At 33.2% G+C, this 17,909-nt stretch overlaps 1 protein-coding gene across 3 annotated transcripts in view; it reads right to left on the reverse strand.

Annotated features, from left to right (window-relative positions):
* The window catches only part of Hycc1 (hyccin PI4KA lipid kinase complex subunit 1), a 62,903-nt gene that overhangs the window by 20,902 nt on the left and 24,092 nt on the right, over window positions 1–17,909 (reverse strand). For all 3 annotated transcript variants that reach the window (XM_063234152.1, XM_003467919.5, XM_013150446.3), the window contains 7 exons: window positions 17,081–17,159; window positions 12,179–12,280; window positions 5,591–5,770; window positions 4,577–4,657; window positions 3,968–4,083; window positions 3,496–3,591; window positions 2,092–2,208 (listed from right to left, as the gene is read on the reverse strand). In XM_063234152.1, the coding sequence (XP_063090222.1) occupies window positions 2,092–2,208; window positions 3,496–3,591; window positions 3,968–4,083; window positions 4,577–4,657; window positions 5,591–5,770; window positions 12,179–12,280; window positions 17,081–17,131 (743 nt within the window). In that variant the 5' untranslated portion in view covers window positions 17,132–17,159. The remainder of the gene's footprint in view (window positions 1–2,091; window positions 2,209–3,495; window positions 3,592–3,967; window positions 4,084–4,576; window positions 4,658–5,590; window positions 5,771–12,178; window positions 12,281–17,080; window positions 17,160–17,909) is intronic.

Consider the following 17,909-nt stretch of genomic DNA (forward strand, 5'->3'; position numbering starts at 1 on the left):
ACACATGATATATGTTGCAAATATGAGACACAAGGAAAAAAAGAGCGTGTGTGTGTGTGTGTGTGTGTGTGTGTGTGTGTCTAATCTATACCTACAATTTTCAAAGATGCCAGATCGTCTCCAAAAGTAATCTAAATGACAAAGTTAATAAGACATAACCCACGCATAGTGGTGCACACCTGTAATCCCAGCATTCCAGAGGCTGAGGCAGGAGGATTGCCTCCAAGTTCGAGGCCAGCCTTGGCTACACAGTGAGTTTAGGGCCAGCCTGAACTACACAGTGAGTCTCAAACAACCAAAAAAAAAAAAAAAGTAAACAGATATACAGGTTTAGTCATCTGTCAACAAAATAAAGGCACGTGTATTACATTCGCAGTAAAAGTGAGACCCAAAACACTGAAAAGAACACTATTTCTATTCTAAAAAACAAGATAAATCTATGTAATTGTCAACACTGTAACTTTTATGAGTCAAAAAAAAGAGCTGGGGTCACAGAACAACTGAAGAATAAGGAGAAGTGGGCCACAGTGCAAGTAGGTAAGACAAATTCAGATAAACTTTTTAACAAACTCCTAAAAGCCAAGATGCTAAAAGCTGGTTCATGGACTGGCAGGAAAAAACACACTCTTGGGAGAACATACAGAGGAACTGCTCACAGCCCCCGGCAGGCTTTTCTCTATAATCTCTCAGCCTGGAAACGGGCTGGGGACCAGAGAGAGCTGCCCTTGGGGCTGCAGTCCTGAAGGAGAGTGAGTGGCCACACAGTAGGAAAGCACAATGACCCCACCAGATGTTTTTCTCTCTATGGAACTAAAATTTGAAGGCTTTTGGGAAAGTAGCAGCAAACCTTTACATCCCCTGGGCATAAAATGAAGGCAGATTATGGCTCTGAGAGAAAAGGAAAAAAACTCATTCTATGCCTGAATCACTAGGGCTCTGGTACCACAGAGGAGCAGCAGGATCACTGAGAAACTCTCACCCATGAGAAGCAGGAACAAGGGAACTGAGGCTGGATCAAGATGACACCCCAAGCTTATCACCGGCTATACACACCAAGCAAAACTCTACTGATGGAGAAGGGGCAAGAACACGGACAGAGACCATCTCCAAGGTGCGGGAATACAAGCACAGCTTGAAGCTACTCAGCAGACTGCGAATACTAAGGAAAACCCTCCAGTTCCCACCCTAAATATCAGGCAGCACTGAGGAATTTGAAGGGATACTCTGATGTAACCATCACAACAACAAAACTCAACCCCTACTAACTACTGTAATAATTCCCTAGCAGTTGAGAAGAAAAAAAAAACATGCCTTTTTTCAGACATGAGTGTTTACAACAGTTTCTGCTTTCTTACTTCGGAACAAAACCATGAATAATCAAAATTACAATGTATACCACAAGCAAAAGATAGTAAACTGCAAGTGAATAAAGAATTAATTGAAATAAATTCAGAGAAGACCCAGATGTTGAAGTCATCAGGGAACTTATAATTAATATATTAAATGCTATAGTGGAAAGGATAGGGTTCAAAGAAACATACAAGTGTCTAAGTCATTAGGTAAAACCAAACCTCAAGGTTAGAAATTAATAGTAATAAACTCTGATCAAAGAGGCTTTAAAATGCTTTTGAGGGGCTAAACTTTCTGGAATCAAAGGACAGTCATTAAAGGGGAAAGGGGAATCTATTTGGAAAATATAGTCTCAACAAAAGGAGTACAATATTAAAGAAAGAGACCAGTAGGCTGGAGGTTTAGTTCAGTGGCATAAGCGCCTGCCTAGCAAGCATGAGGTTGTGATCACCCCCAAAATCTCCCCCCCAAAAAAAGAAAGAGAGAGACTAGGAAAATATTTAAGTACTATATTAAAGTTTTCATTCTGTTCTCAAATTTAAAAAGCTGAAGTATTTTAATTGGTTTCAAGTTCCTCACAACTTTAAAAGGTATGTTTTAAATTAAAAACTATTATCAGGATCTTCATTCTTATAATCTTTCATAAAAATATTATTTATTGAGATTATAATATAGTAACATTAACAAGCTATAATTTTCCAAAGGGATCAAAGGTTTGCTTTGTATAGGAGATAAACTTACAAGGCAAAATAAATTCCTGTTAACATTTGCACCATGAATCCTGAAGAAACTGGTATCCTGCTACTTACACCTTTGTATTTTCTTACATGCTGTCGAGGATATCCACAAACACAGATTCTAGAAAGACCAAGACAAATATATTCTTAAAATTTGTAAATAATGAGATAATTTATTTTTTAACTTTTTTTTTTGTCTTTTTCCTTTTTATTGATACTAGGGATCGAAATCACAACTGCCTGCTTGCAAGGCAGGCGCTTATGCCGCTGAGCTAAATCCCCAGCCCCCTATTTTTTAACATTTATAAGCCAACAATATACTAGGCACACTCTCATTACAAACCTAATACCTATGAAGCAATCATTCCAAATAAGACATTTCCTTGCAATACTATCCTAAGACAAGACTCGGGAAAAATGTACAAAGCTAGAGTTATGTTGAAATATTCACTTACTGGTTGATTATTAGGTTCACTAATTCAATTATTAACAATTTTTAGTTACCATGGAACTTATCACATGAAACTTGCCATAGACAGATCTGTGGTAATGTGATTTTTGACTCCTAACAAAGCTCTTGATACAAACTACAGGATCAAAATTTACTATGAATTACATTTAAACGTTGTGCAATACAGCTTAATGAATTTAAAACTGATTTTAAAATTTAAAATCATGAGAGAAATAAAATATAAGCAGGTATATACTCTGCATCCTGCCTAAACATGAAGTTTCAGGAAGATAAAGAAAGATCAACAGACTTCACTATTTTTCACGCAGGCTTTTTAGGAAGCCACCTGAAAGTTAAACAAAGGTGGCAAATTATTTCAATCACTCATAATATACTATAAGTAAACCTGAAAGTGTATTTAAATGACACATCCATGATCCCACTTTGTAATAAATAACCTGATAGTCTATTCCAAAACAAACATATGAAGTCACAGCAATCTCTGATCTTCTAGATTATAGACCTTTTTTCTTCTTGTTTATATGTTTCCTAAATATCCCACAGTAAACCTGTACTTCTTTTAAAAGAAACAATGAATTTCTATTTTTAAAACATGATTTTCTACTTATCTCAACATTAGATTACAGCACAATAATAAGAAATAAAAAATAACAAAAAAATCCAATGACATTTCAAAACTTCAAAGATCATAACCATTCCATCCTTTCGGATACAGTGTACTGTAATTCTTTTCTAATTAAATATTCTACAAGCATTATTCAGTTTCATACCCTTCATTATTTTTTTGTGGCTACTATTTATAGGGCACTGTAAGGGCATAATGTGTTGGGTAGGTTGAACATTACCTTATTTAATGTTTTAATAAATTATTACATAAAATAAGACAACTTAGGTATATAATATTTCAATACTGAAAACATTTGAATTTTAATTTACCTTGAACAAATTTGACACAACGATTGAAGAGAAACACTGGGCATATAGGTTAAGGCAGCATTGTAACACAATAAAAGGAATGTCAACACTTCAAACCTAGAGGCAAACAAAAAAATATCAGCTAATCTTTACAATTTTAAGCCAACCATAATTAAGTGAGCAGTGTTAGGCAGTCTTAGCTGCAGAACAGACTTTTATAATACAAGCATAACAATTAACAAAGACTAAAATGAACCAAGAAGACTTTTCAAGTAACAGCCACATGAGATATTTTAAAATTTTGATATTCCAAATGACGTCTGAAGCAAAGTACAATGACAAACTTAAATGTTTTTCTCTTTTGAAAAATGACTTAATAAAATATGTACATTGTTACACATAAGTCATTAAACATTACTTATATGCCTACTAAAGTCTTTTTTTAAAAAAAAATCAGTATAGTAGCGTAAGAAGTTATGTTTCCATAGTGTACCTATTCTGGGCTGTGAGCATCTCCCTTTGAGGATGAGGTCCACTGTACACGACTTTTGACAACCCATGCTGGGAGAGTGCACTCTCAGTCAGAGCCATGGACCCAATGCTGGAAGGCTAAAGAAAAGACATTCAAATAAAGAAAAAACTGTCAAAATGTGATATTTAAAATATTTGTAGCACGAAGAATGACAATCAGGAACAGCAAATATCATAAAATCATTCAGACTATCTACCAAATTCTCTATTTAAATGTTTAATCAAAATTAAAACTAAATGAAAAATTAAAATTAGTTTCCAAAATTTTTTACAATGGAAATACATAATTGTCACACACAAATAAAAAACATTATTTGTGGATTAGTCTTATCCGTCAGAAAGAGAGAAAAGTATTTCAAACAGTAAATAGATCTCTATCAGATTTTATATCAAAGCTAATAGTTCTGGTTTCTCATTTCATTTTGGAAACAGTAAATATTTTATACGGTGCTTTATGTTGCTTAAGGTACTAGTAAGTTTATCAATTTCTTTTGGTCAATTACCTGACCCAAATTTATGATAATATCAAAGCTTAGGACACAATAATTTATTTTAATAAAATGTCACTTACTTCATGATATACAGATGGTTTGGATAAAGATGGAATTGTAAAACTTAATACTTTGCTGTGTCCCTGTTTGTCAACTATTTCCTAGAAAAATAAAAGAAAATAACTTAAAAATATTTATTTTTTTACACATAAATTTTAAAACTAAATTTAAATTGTTAGGCTAATTTTTTTAAAAGACCTAAGTAGAAAGGAATTTAAAGAAATTAAAATCTTAAACAATGATACTCCATTATCAATTATTCATAAACAATAGTAATTAAAATGTACATTCTTCTGCTTTTAAAACAAAAGTACGGATAGGATTATAATTCAGTGATAGAGAGCTTCCTTACATACAGGAGACCCTGTGTTTAATTTTCAGGACTAAAAAAAAGAAAAATGAAAATAAAGTAAAAAGAAAAAGAAAAAAATATTTAGCCCACCAAAATAAAAGTCACGTACAGTTTTTAGTGGCTGGGACAGAATATCTTAATAGCCACTGATGATCTACATACAACAAGTTATGTTTTCTAAATCAATGATTTAAACATTAAGTATATCAAGAAAAGGACCTTATGTTTCTTTTCTATCTTAAAAAATGCAAACTTTAATACACAAACTAGTAATGCAGATGATATTATATCAATGGTGTGAACTCTCGAGACAGTCCAAATTGTATGGCACTATGACTGGTGAATACTAGACTAAATCTTTTCTCCTAACGTTTTTATGAGAGTCAGATAGATAATTTATAATTAAGTTCAATATATATTAAATTTTAAATTTTTAAAAAGGAACCCTGGTATATTTCAGATACACCTCAAAAAATAAAAACTGACATTACTTGATTTTTCAATTGAAGACAATCCAAAAAGATATATTTACATGTCTACATAGCTCTCTCTCCTATAAAGAGTTATTTTGGGGGACAATGCATAAACAAACAAATTTTAGCTTTACTAAGATGAAAAATAGTTGTAAAAGTTATATTTGATTTTACCAGAAAGCACTCTGTTTAATACAATATGTACACACCAAATTGTAAACCCCTAGAAGAAGAGCTTCAATGCACCCACTGCTGTGCACATTTCTGTTGGCTGAGACTGCAAGGTAGCACCAAATCAGTTCTGGGAGAAACTGCAGTGTAAATCGAAGCAAGTGTTCTTCTCCACTGCGATAGAATTCAAAGAGCTGGTGACAGACTGGTTCTAGCAGCTGCGAGAAAGACAAAGTGTTAAATCACAAACTGGGATTTATTTGAATGACTATGTAATATGAAATATGAAAGACTTTCTCAAATTGCTAACTACTGAAATACGTTTTCTTTTTTCTTTTCTAAAGCAAAACTGCTCACTGCTAAGTATTTGATAAACCTTTTATTTTGGTGGAAAGACAAACAATGCAATAAAGGAAACATGGGAACACATGTGAACTTTAAAATATAGTTCCAAAGTATTATTATTATTAAAATGATGTTTCTTTAATTGCTTATAACAGCTAAGTTATGGGAAACTTCTTCCTCAATGTCCTTTCTTATTTTTTATTTTAAAAACAATAAAAACAATGACAGAGAATTTCAAAACATGGGCTGGGGGTTTAGTTCAGTGGCACAAGAGCCTGCTTGGCAAGCAGGAGGTCCTAAGTTCAATCTCTGGTACCAGAAAAAAAAAAAAAAAAAGAATTTCAAAACAAGATAATAGGACATTAACAATGGTTAATATATTTCATATTGTTATTTTGTAATCTGAGTAGTTGCTCAAGTTACAAGATATAGGCATGAAAAACTGATCCAACAATATAAACATAAAGTGTTCTTTTCAGTGAACTAACAGAAATTAGTAATATAATTATCTTAGCTATCTTGTGTAAGTATGTGTATATATATATTTTCCCCCTTCCTTTGTTTCTCCTTTACCCCATCCCAGCTGTGGGCAATTTCTTTCCCTTTCATAATATCTATTGTACATTTTGGGTCTTCTTTTCAGTGTCCTTTCTTCTTGGTAAATTACATACCAGTATATAAAAGGTTAGTTATAGGGGAGAAGAAATTGCAATGAGAAACCTGTGCAGTTACTGCCACACTTCCTTCCTGAGCTTTCAATTAGGCAGTACTTGACAGAAAGACTAGTGTGCAAGGTGGGTGAATAGTCACAAGGCCATAGATCTAGATCCCTATTTAAAATAGAGTAATTGCCCATAGGTAATCTAAATATTGCTGTAACTTTTAGACATAATTGTAGTCATTTATTTATACATTTTTTTCTCTGATGACAGCCCCAACTTTATCAAGTTATTAGAACTGACTACTACTTTTAAAAATCAAAAAGGCAAGATTAAAAAAAACTTTTGTAGGTGTTATCTTGATATAATAATGACCAAAAACAAATCATAATCAAATATATCCAAAAAGTCACAAGGTACTGAGTTTTCAAGGATACTATCAGGCTATTATGTATTCAATGTACTATACTTCACTATCAAACAATAGATTTATGTCAATTTACTAAACAGACTTCTACTACAAGTAATTATAATGAATACAAATTTACAGCAGATATTTTGATATTAAATAATTTAGATATTTAAGTAAACAGTATAAAGTCAATATTCATATAATATTTAACAAAAGATATACTGCAATAAACACTAATCAGTTAGATTCTCCTTCCATAAAAAAAAGCATGTCTTTCAATTTCAAAATAGCCTTTAGAGGATACCCGAGCATCCACAGTAGTCATGTAAAGGTAACGGAAAACTGAAGATCAAGAGGTAAAGTATCTCTCTTCAGAGATGGCAAGAAAAGGTTTAGCACAGAAATTTGGAAGAAAGGGTTAGAGATAATGGGAAGGAGGAAAGATGGTTAAGGTAATATTTAGCTTCCAGGGTAAAAGTTTTAAAAATTCTTTAGAGATAAGCCTCACTAATCTTGTGATGCAACAACTTTTATCTCTAAAGCCCTGGGCTGGCTTTCATTACATGAATTTATAAAACCTGGTCAGTTTACCAAGTATTTGCGTCTTATGAAACCTTGTTAGAAAATTTATTCAAAGACATCTGTATGAACACATAATCAATTTTAATCAAAATACACTGAGGCTTTATAATTGGTTTCAAGTCTCAAAGGATTTTTGCTTAATGAAAGGAGATGTAAATGAAGACAGATTCAAAGGAAGATAGAAACTCCATTGCAAAGAGATTAAATAAAATCACTAACATCAACATCTGTCAGCTGTTGTCCTCTAAAACTCTCTACATACACAAATCTGTTTAATTCCTACAACACTGTAGATAGAACATGATTATACACACCTTCCACCTAAGAAAATTGAGACAAAAAAGCTATCCATCATAACCAATATCACACCATTCACAAGAAATAAAGACAGGAGCCAAGTCTTTGGTTCTTTTACAAACATAACTGAAAAATTCCAGAAAAGAATGAAATAATATACAGTGTGGGAAAATATAAGCACTGTTTGATTTAACTCACTTGAATAGATCTGAGGCAAGCAATAGAACATTAGAATATGCAGTGTTCCCAGTGTTTAGGTTAAATTTTTAAAAATATTTTCTTATGGAAACATCCTCATATATGGTGACTAGGTTTTAACAGTTCTATTAAGAACGAACTACACCTTAAGTATATTTTTATGCCTTAAATGGGCTTTTTATGAGTCTAATGAGAACCTAATCGCCATGTGTCAACTTTCCATTTAAAAGTACATCCTGAATTCTAAAACAACTAAGTTACAAATGATATTTTATAATAGTCCATTCTTAAGTAAGAAGTCTAGCCGGGTGTGGTGGCTCACGCCTGCAACCCAGTACTCGGGAGGCTGAGGCAAGAGGATCGTTGCGAGTTCAAGACCAGCCTGGGCTACAAAGTGAGCTCAAGGCCAGCCTGAACTGCACAGTGAGACCCTGTCTCAAAAAGACAAAAAAAAATTAAGAAGTCTATATCCTAAGAGAGATTTCCAGTAGTAAAAATGTGATACAAAAATGTTCTTTACTAATCAGGGAAAATGATCTTAACTAAGCAAGGAAAGAATCATGTTTGCTATTTTCCCTCATATTCATATTTAACAATTACTGACAAACAGGGATAACAAAAACATACAGGAAACTTGGAGTGATACTTTTCATTCAACAGTGCTTGACCTCTCTCACTCTGGGTTCCCTACTCCTAGAACCACAAAGAATTTCTATGTGAGTCTTTCAAAAATCAGTTGATTTTTAGTACAAACCAAAATCCCAGCTACTTGGAAATCTGAGGCAAAAGGATCACAATTTCAAGACCAGCTAGACTAAAGCAAGACTCTATCTCAAAATAAAAAGGAGAAGGGATATTGTAGCTCAATGGAGCTTGCCTAGCATGTACAAGGCTCTAGGTTCAATCCCCAGTAATCACCCCCTACACACACAAAAACAAACCGAACTACTTTCCTAACAGACTTGAAGATTCTTAAGCTCAAAGTTGTATCTGATCTTAAAGTTACAGCCCACTGAAAACATCATCGGAGTGAACCACATAATATCCATATATGCTGCCTCTTCATAAACTTCCTGAACACACACGTACTCACCTCAAAGCCTTTGCACCTCCTGTTCCTGCTGCTGGAAGCTCTTGTCCTCTCTTTATTTTCCCTTTCTCTAATTCTTTCAGACCTCAATCGTCTCCCTAGCCCCAGCATATACTTTCCCTACTCCATTTTATCCCGTCATTGTTTTATCACTAACTCACATAGTATATACATGTAGATATTTATTTAATGTCTATCTCACCTGCTTGAATCAATAATTTAATCTATTTTCTACTATAGTCCTTAGACTTCAGATATATTACTGGTGTTCAATAAATATTTACTAAGTGAATAAAACTAAGTAATGGAAAGATACTATTACAAATATCAAATTTGCTAGACTTTGAATAACACCAGAATCAATGTCCCAAGTTTCAAAACTACCAAAACATTCTTTAGGAGCATGTCCAAATTAAGACACCAAATATTCTAAAGACCAATAATAAAGTAAATTATATCTTAGAGCCACATGTAAATATCCTTTAAAAACTAAGTTGTTTTTTAGGAATATGGCATATGCACTGTCTTTACCACATTAACAGGATAAAAACATAAAACAAACTTAAATGCAAAACCTTCCAAACTAGTTCTTTTCAAAGTGTGACCCACAGACCAATGACCATCAAGAAATCAGTCTCCACCAATATAAACACAGAAATCAAGTGGCAACACTTAAAAACTTCACACAACTTGATACAGGATACCAACCAAGTGGGTGATCAGCAGACATACTGAGCAGGTCATAGGTGAGCTAGGGCTTAGCAAATATGTGTGGTGCTACACATGCTGTGAAAAATTGGATTTTTAAAAAATTTGCCCTTTAAAATAGTTTGAGAAATATTCCTCAAAAAGCTAATTTGATAAATATGGCTCTGAACCACTAATATATTCATTAAAGTTTTCTGAATATAAGGAATGCTATAAAGTAGCCAATCAGAAATTTATCCTATCGACTCTTTTCCAAAGTAACTTGATTAAAATATATTTCAACAGAGAAATACCTTTTAAATTTTCAAAATAGTAAATGATAAAGAAAGTTTAATTTGTTATTTTAAAAAAGAGAACATGTAGCAATACTTAATTTGGTGATGTAATTCTGGATCAAACAATATTTTTGGCTACCTAGATATCATGAAACTTTGTGGGCCAGAGGGTATGTGTGCATGAATCAGAAACAATTGTTCAATGCAATTATTCCAGTTAAAGTTTGTTGGCTTTGTAATAAAATCACAAACCCCTCCAGCATCTAAAATTTACAATGCACTTCAGAGTATAATACATGGAAGCAGGGCTATTCTATACCCCATCCAAAAGAGATTAACCACCCTTGCTATTCTACACCCCATCCAAAAGAGATTAACCACTCAAGTAACAAAAGATCCTGGTTTGGGTAGTTTCATTTCAAAGGTACATGGATCTATCAAATAAAACTCAAGAATAAAAGGAATTATACACTTCAGCACACTCCTCTCTACCCCAACTCTCTCTATCTACACTGATCCTAGCCAACTTCAGGTTCTCAACAGCTCCCTCATAGGCTGTTTATAGACAGTCCCCTAGGCTTGCTTTTAATTTTTCCAGTCTTCAGTCCATCCACCACACAGTGACCTTCCTAAAACAATAATCAGAATAAGTCATCTCCATAGTACAAAAAAAGGTCTAAACTGTATAAGATAGAATTTGAGGCCTATGCTAGGTCTAACTGGTGCACATCTGTAATCCCAGCTACTTGAGAGACTGAGGAAGGAAGATCATAAATTAGTTAGAGGCCACATTAGACAACTTAGTGAGACTCTGCCTTAAAATAAAATTTAAAAGCACAGCATACATGAGGCCCTGAGTTCAACCTCCAGTATCATCAAAAAGGGCTATGCTATATAAGTTGGAATAGAGCACTAAACCTAACAGACTCAACATCCTAGATTCAATCCTCAGCAACAACAACAACAACAACAACACACACACACACACACAATTTGAAAGCTAGTATGATACCTGTTCAGCTTCAATTCTTACTGATCTTACATTGTTGTTACATTAGCCTAAAGGCCTTTATCCAATGCCATTCCAGTAGTATGGAAAATTTTTATTTTCCATACTATTAATGATCTTTCCTATTTTTACTATCAATAGTGGAATTTGTAAGAATCAGAATCTAAAGTAGTGTTAGATTATCACCTTCAAAATAAATTGGCTGATTGAAGGAGGAAGGGGAAGGAATCAAGCCCCAATCAAATTATTTGCCTTTCCTTAAATGCCATGCATTTTCTTGGGCTTCAAAATATTAGCCTGTCTGCTTAGATTTTTTTTTTTTTTACCTTGCCACCTGGAAAATTGGTATTTATCAATGTTTTTAATGTGTTTTGTGCTTTTACAATAGAATATCACAGACTGAGTAATTTACAAAGAGAAATTTATCCCCTCCAAGATCTGCAAGCTGGGAAATCTGAAATCAAAGGGCTTTTTTCTGCATCATCCCATAAAAAAAGGCAGAAGGATAAGTGAACTCACTCTTTTTAATGGCATCAGTCTCTGTGGTGGGGATGGAGTTCTCATGAATTAAACACTCTCTGAAGGTCTGAATTTTCTATATTTGTTGCAATGGCAATTAAGTTCCAAATGCTTTTTGAAGGGGACAAATATGCAAAGCATAACATTCACAGAGTTTAGCATTTTCTTTAAATTTGCTTAATTTTTTCCCTTTCCATTTCAGGATAAATATCATATGCTATAAAATCTTTTCTTCTTTACTATCCAGCATAGCAAATGGCTCATAACAGGCACACAGATATTTGCAGAATGAATAAATATATTACCTAGAGTTTTCAAGGGTACTAAAATACAAAGAATGGGGGAGCAGTGCTTTTCAGAGATGGCTTTGGGAATATAGTAATAATTTTATTTCTTGGTCTGGGAGATGGTACCTTGAAGTTTATCCTATATTGTTTTTTTAAGCATATATGTTTTCTTACAATAAAAGAAATTAAAAATCAATCAGTGGAATACTATTACTTGTAACACAACAAACCATAAGAGTACTTACCTCACTTTGTGGCTCCTGGATAACTTTATAGAGAGATGAAACTAAAGAGCTCTTGTCTTTCAAATTTGTGGCATAATGTGGTAAAGATGTTTCTGGCAGGGTCTAAACAAATTTAAAAAATAAATTTTATTTTTATGAAATTCTAAAATAGGCAAATCCATAGAAATAAAATATAGTTTAATTATTGCCAGAGACTGGAGGTAGGAGGGGACAACAGGAGTAACAAACAGGTGTGCAGTTTCTTCAGGGAAAATGAAAATGTCTTGGAAAGAGATGCTGGTATTGGCTATACTACTGTGACTATACAACAATCCAGCAACTTTCTACCTTAAATCAGCAACCTTTCTTTTTTTTTTTTCACACTGGAGATTGAACTTAAGGGCTTTACGCTGAGCTATGTCTAGCCTTTTATTTTATTTGTAATTTTGAGTTGAGTGGGACTCAAAGTTGCAACCCTTCTACTTTAGCTTCCCAAGTGCTGGAATTAGAGGCATGTGCCACCACATGGGTTTAAAACAGTAAATGTTATGAGATTAAAAAAATGTATCTGTGGCCAGGGAAATAGCTCAGCAGCAGAAGCATCTCCCTGGTAAGCGCAAGTGTGATTCCCGGTACCAAAAAAATTATATATATATATATATAAAATTATATATATCAACAAAATACTCAAGGAATAGCAAAAAATATGTTTAACCTTCTTATAATAGGGATGTAAATTAACATAAAAACTTCATCTTTTTCACAGTCTGGGGTTAGAAATGAGAACGTATAACACTAGTGATATGTTTTGAGTATTCTATGTTATAAATCTCATTAGCTATATTGACCATGTTTTGTGTTGTAAAGAATCTGATAACATTTCCAATCAAAACGCACAAGAGATCATCTGATCCAAGTAACTTCTGAGTCATATATTCTCATGGTTGAGTTTGGTGACCCTATTCTACTTTAAAAATTGGCTGGAAAACTTGAACTTCTCAGAACTGGAAAAAAAGACATCCACATTACAAAAAAGCTAGTTTTCTAATACCATTTAAAATATAGATAACGAATCATAGCTTGCCAGTAACGCATCCCCCATTCACACAAGATATCATGACCAGAGAAGAATAGAGAGATGAAACACCAGTAGTGAGTCATAAAGCTTTGAGTAAAAATGCCACTGTTGGAAAACATCACTGTAACAATAATCAAGACCTATTCTTCTAAAGCATACCCCATGTAGCAATATTTGTCCTCAATGTCATTACTCTTTCTCATCCAAATTCCTCTAGTCAGTAAGGGCTAATCACAGACTAGATATCATGTTTCAAGGTATTTCTAGCTATCTGTTAAAGATTCACACTATTATTAAGTGATGGAATGTCCAAGCATAAATATGCATGTAAAACTGAACTATATAAATTTTATATTAAAATTCATTTTTTACTTTCTGGTGAGTTGGTTGAAGAAAAAATATCTCACCTCTTTAACCACATCACTCAGCACAAGGCCTCACACTCAAATCTTGGCTGATGGAATGTATATGAGAAGAATAGAATAAAATATAAAAACTGTCCGTGTTTATATTTCAAAAGATTCTTTAAAAATAGACATAGGCAGGCATAGTGGTGCACATACCTGTAATTCAAGCACTCTGGGAAGCTGAAATTGGAGGATTACAAATTCAAGCCTACCCTGAACAACTTAGCAACTCAGTAAGACCTGTTCTGAAAATATAACATACAAAGGATTGGAGATGTAGCTTACTGCAAAGCCTTCTCTCCTACACTGACTGAGGAGGGAGGAGATTTCACCTTAAGATATGTAAGTAAATTTAATAAGAGAGTTTTATTTACTACATGGTAAGTAAATGTGAACTACTGGAAGCCTTCCACCATCTGGGTTGGGGGAGTAATTTCACTGCACTGCTTACATAAAAAGGGATTAGGACATTCTTCAGTATTTCTAAAGCAAATAACAAAAGATCTCCCTGCAACATTCCTTCCTCTGTTATTTGATCAAAAGTAAGCTAATACTGGAAAAAGTTACATAAAAGGGAATAATAATCAAATAAACAGGTTTCTAATCCCCTAAATAGAAGAAACAAGCCAAAATTTATGTACCAAATATATTTCAGATAATCTATATAAAAACACATTATGTAAATATCTAATGTAAGCATATGCACATATTTCAGGTATATGTCTATGAAATTTAAGAAAAAGTAAATTAAAATACAAATCTTTTAAAAACAATTACTGCATAATAATATACTACCAAGGCTAACACTGGAACAATCACTAAAACAACCAATTGTAATTCTGTGTGTATGTATCAAGTAAACTTACTTCACTCAAAATTCTGTAATTTTTTACAGAAAGTTACTTTGGAGGAGTGTAAAACTTCTGTGCTTACAAATGGTGACTGAAAAACTTAAGATCTAAAAAAGCCAAATGAATTTAAGAACCATTACAGAAAACATTTAAATATTCTTGTGACATATTAGTTTAGAAGAATTAGGCTTCTTAAGTATCAGCCTAAATTTCTCATGTTTCAGGAGGAAGATACGAAGATGAAAAGTAATAATGGGAATTTAAGTTGAGATTATTCTTGGCGACATTTGAAGAAGACATATGCTTTATATTAAAGTATCATTTGGCAGATTGTTTTTTTGTTTTTTTATATAAGGAGGTGATATGGGTTGAATTAATGAAGGATAAATAGGTGAAAAACTAATAAATAAAATAATCCTGTTCAATAATATCATACATAAGACTGATGTGGAGTCACATACTGAGATTCAGTGACTATTGGAAAATCAAAAAATTAGAAGTCTGAACATCTATTAGATAAATCTACACAGCAGAGAGAACAAAAAACTCAAAGAAAATATGTTACAAATAAATATTTGAAGAGAAACTCTTCATGAAATCTTATAGTGAAATTATAATCACTTTATTAATATATAAAGAAAATACTGAGAGATCATAGAGAACAAAAGGCTTTTTCAAAGATTTTTTAAAAGTTTTTAAATAAAAGATTTGCACAAACAAGCTGTGTTATCTCCACATTTAAGAGACCGTTGAGTAAGGTTATAAGGTTAAGAATTCAAATTATGGCCACAGAATAATGTAGAAGCTAATACACTTCTAAGCTAATACACAAAAAAATCTACTCCAATTTTTTTGCAGTTAATAAATCCTAGAGAGATTTTATGATTTACCTAATATCCTAAAACCCCGCAGTAGAAAATTAGGATTAGGTTAGTCTTCTGACTCTTTGCCTACTTAATCGGTCATAATGACCTTGGCCTTACGTTAGTTGATACAAGGTGTCAACTTGAGAAGTTTAGAAGTTTAACTAAGAGCCTCAGCAGGAAGCCAGGATCCTTACTTTATAAATATCCTCATCCTGTGCAAGAGGAGGACACAGAGATTGAGTGGGCGCTACGCCCACCCTGGGCAGTGGGGTGAGGAGCCTTCTTACAATATAAGGGAGGAAAAGAGGCTTGTCCCCCACCCCCTTTTGCTCTGGCTGATCTTGATGACTGCTGCCTTGAAGTGTTGCCCTGGAGCCATGCCACCTGTCTACCGTGGAGCCAGATGATTGTGGACTGAAACCTCCATAAACTGTGAGCTAAATAAACTTTTCCTTCCTCCATTTTGGGCAACAGGTATTTTATCCCAGCAATGAGAGAAAAATAACCAAGACACCTTATTAGCATCATGGTTACAGCTAGTTCTTGGAGCATAAGACTAATTTTGCCATTAAGGTGTATAAGACACCAACATTTATTCTTTAGAATATTTATATTGATGAATTACATTTAATTTTATTACATTAAACAATAAGTACTTAACAGAAAAAGTATCTCAAAATAAAGTATTGAGTTAATGTTATTGAGTGTTCATAAAATTATTTAATGTTCATAATATTATTGGGTGTTCATAAAAAAGCATCAAAAATTTCAACATTGACTGGTTTTTGGTGTACAAAATCTAAAAAAGAACATCAGAAATAAATTTCCACATGAATTACCAATAAAATAAAAACACCAATAGCACACTACAAAAAAATCTTTACTTCAATTTACACACATAAAGCAGTCTGCACACATGACAACAGCACATTCTATAGATATGCACTGCTTACATTGACAGCACATGTCTTGCTTTCCTGACCTTTTGTAAGACATACTTGAAGTATAAGTGGTCTTGCTGTTTTGTTACAGGGTTTTTACGATATTACACTGTGTGAAGTTAACAGAAACATAAAATATCAATAAAATAAATCATTAAATTCTTAATATGTATTGTATATTTAGAATAGACACAATGTTTTTACATCAGCTGTATACTTGCTAACAAAACCTAAAAGATAACATCAGAAATAAATTCCTATATGAACTATAGTGGAAATACCAACAGAACTCCACCACAAACTGTCACACTCAAGGCAGTCTTCACACATGACAACCACAAGTTCCACGCACATGCTCGTTTACACTGACAGCATGTGTGCTTAACTTTCCTTTCCTATGTGAAGTCTTGTCACTTCTCTTCTCTTCCTGCTTTGTCAGGAGCGTCCAACTATATTGTTTGTTTGGCCTTGTTTTTGAGACAGGGTCTCACTGTTTTGTTCAGTTTGTCCTTGAACTCACTTTGGGAACCAGGTTGACCTCAAACTCACAGTGATCCTCTTGCCTCAGCCTCCCAAGTGCTAGGATTGCAGATATTCACTATCACGTCCAGCTCTTCCCACTATGTTGTACAATATGCACTTAGCAGGGAAATAAGACATCAGTAAAATAAAATATCAAATATGTAATGAGCCCTTTCAATTAAATAAAATTGAAAAGGCCACTGAAATTTAAACCCAGGCAAAATCTTCTTTGTAATCTACTAGAGCAGTAAATATTACCTTAAATTCTGATAACCATTCTTCCACAACCCCTCTCTCTGAAGTGAACATCTTGCCACATCTGTTCCAAGCCTTTAATCTGAAAATTAACATAGAAAACTGTTAAAAATTTGAATTCATTTTATTCAGTCAGATTAGTACAGATACAGATAATCCTGTAAGCATGACACTTCTTAATTGTAAAATTAAAGTGCCTTGACACACTTACCACACTAATTTCAAGACAAATGTGTACAAACAAGCCTTAAAATGCAAAAAAAAAAAAATTTGGATGGAAGTATAAATATCATAAAATGAGGAAATTGGCTTTGCAATTTTTATTCAGATTGCAGGAATGCCAGCTGTAAAAACATACTGAAAATTTTTTCAGTTTCAGTTCAATAATTTTAAAGGAGCTCATTCATGTTAAAATTGCACAAAATATCTCAATGTTTGAAAATACCAAAAGAGATGCACTCAAAACTGATTTTATAGAAAGCAATAAAGTAACTTAATTTGTTTACTTTTCAGTTCCTTATAATAGTAATTGGAAGCCATTTAGTTTATTGATAACTTTATTTAACAAAGTAAAACTGATTAATATTCAAGTAATGATCCTAATTTTTTTTTTTTTTTTGGTCTTTTTCCTTTTTATCAGTACCAGGGATCGAACTCACGACTGCCTGCTTGTAAGGCAGGCACTTTAGGCAGGCGGAATAGATACTGCCTGCTTGTAAGACATGCCGCTGAGCTAAATCTCAAGCCCCAGTGATCCTAAATTTAATAACACTTTTTTAGAAGATTAGGCTTTACTTAAATATAAATAGGAAAAAAGAATGCTAACAGAAAT

The sequence above is a fragment of the Cavia porcellus genome, unplaced genomic scaffold, assembly GCF_034190915.1.
Source record: "Cavia porcellus strain 051 isolate PalLab524CR breed Dunkin Hartley unplaced genomic scaffold, mCavPor4.1 scaffold_2, whole genome shotgun sequence".
Lineage (NCBI taxonomy): Eukaryota > Metazoa > Chordata > Mammalia > Rodentia > Caviidae > Cavia > Cavia porcellus.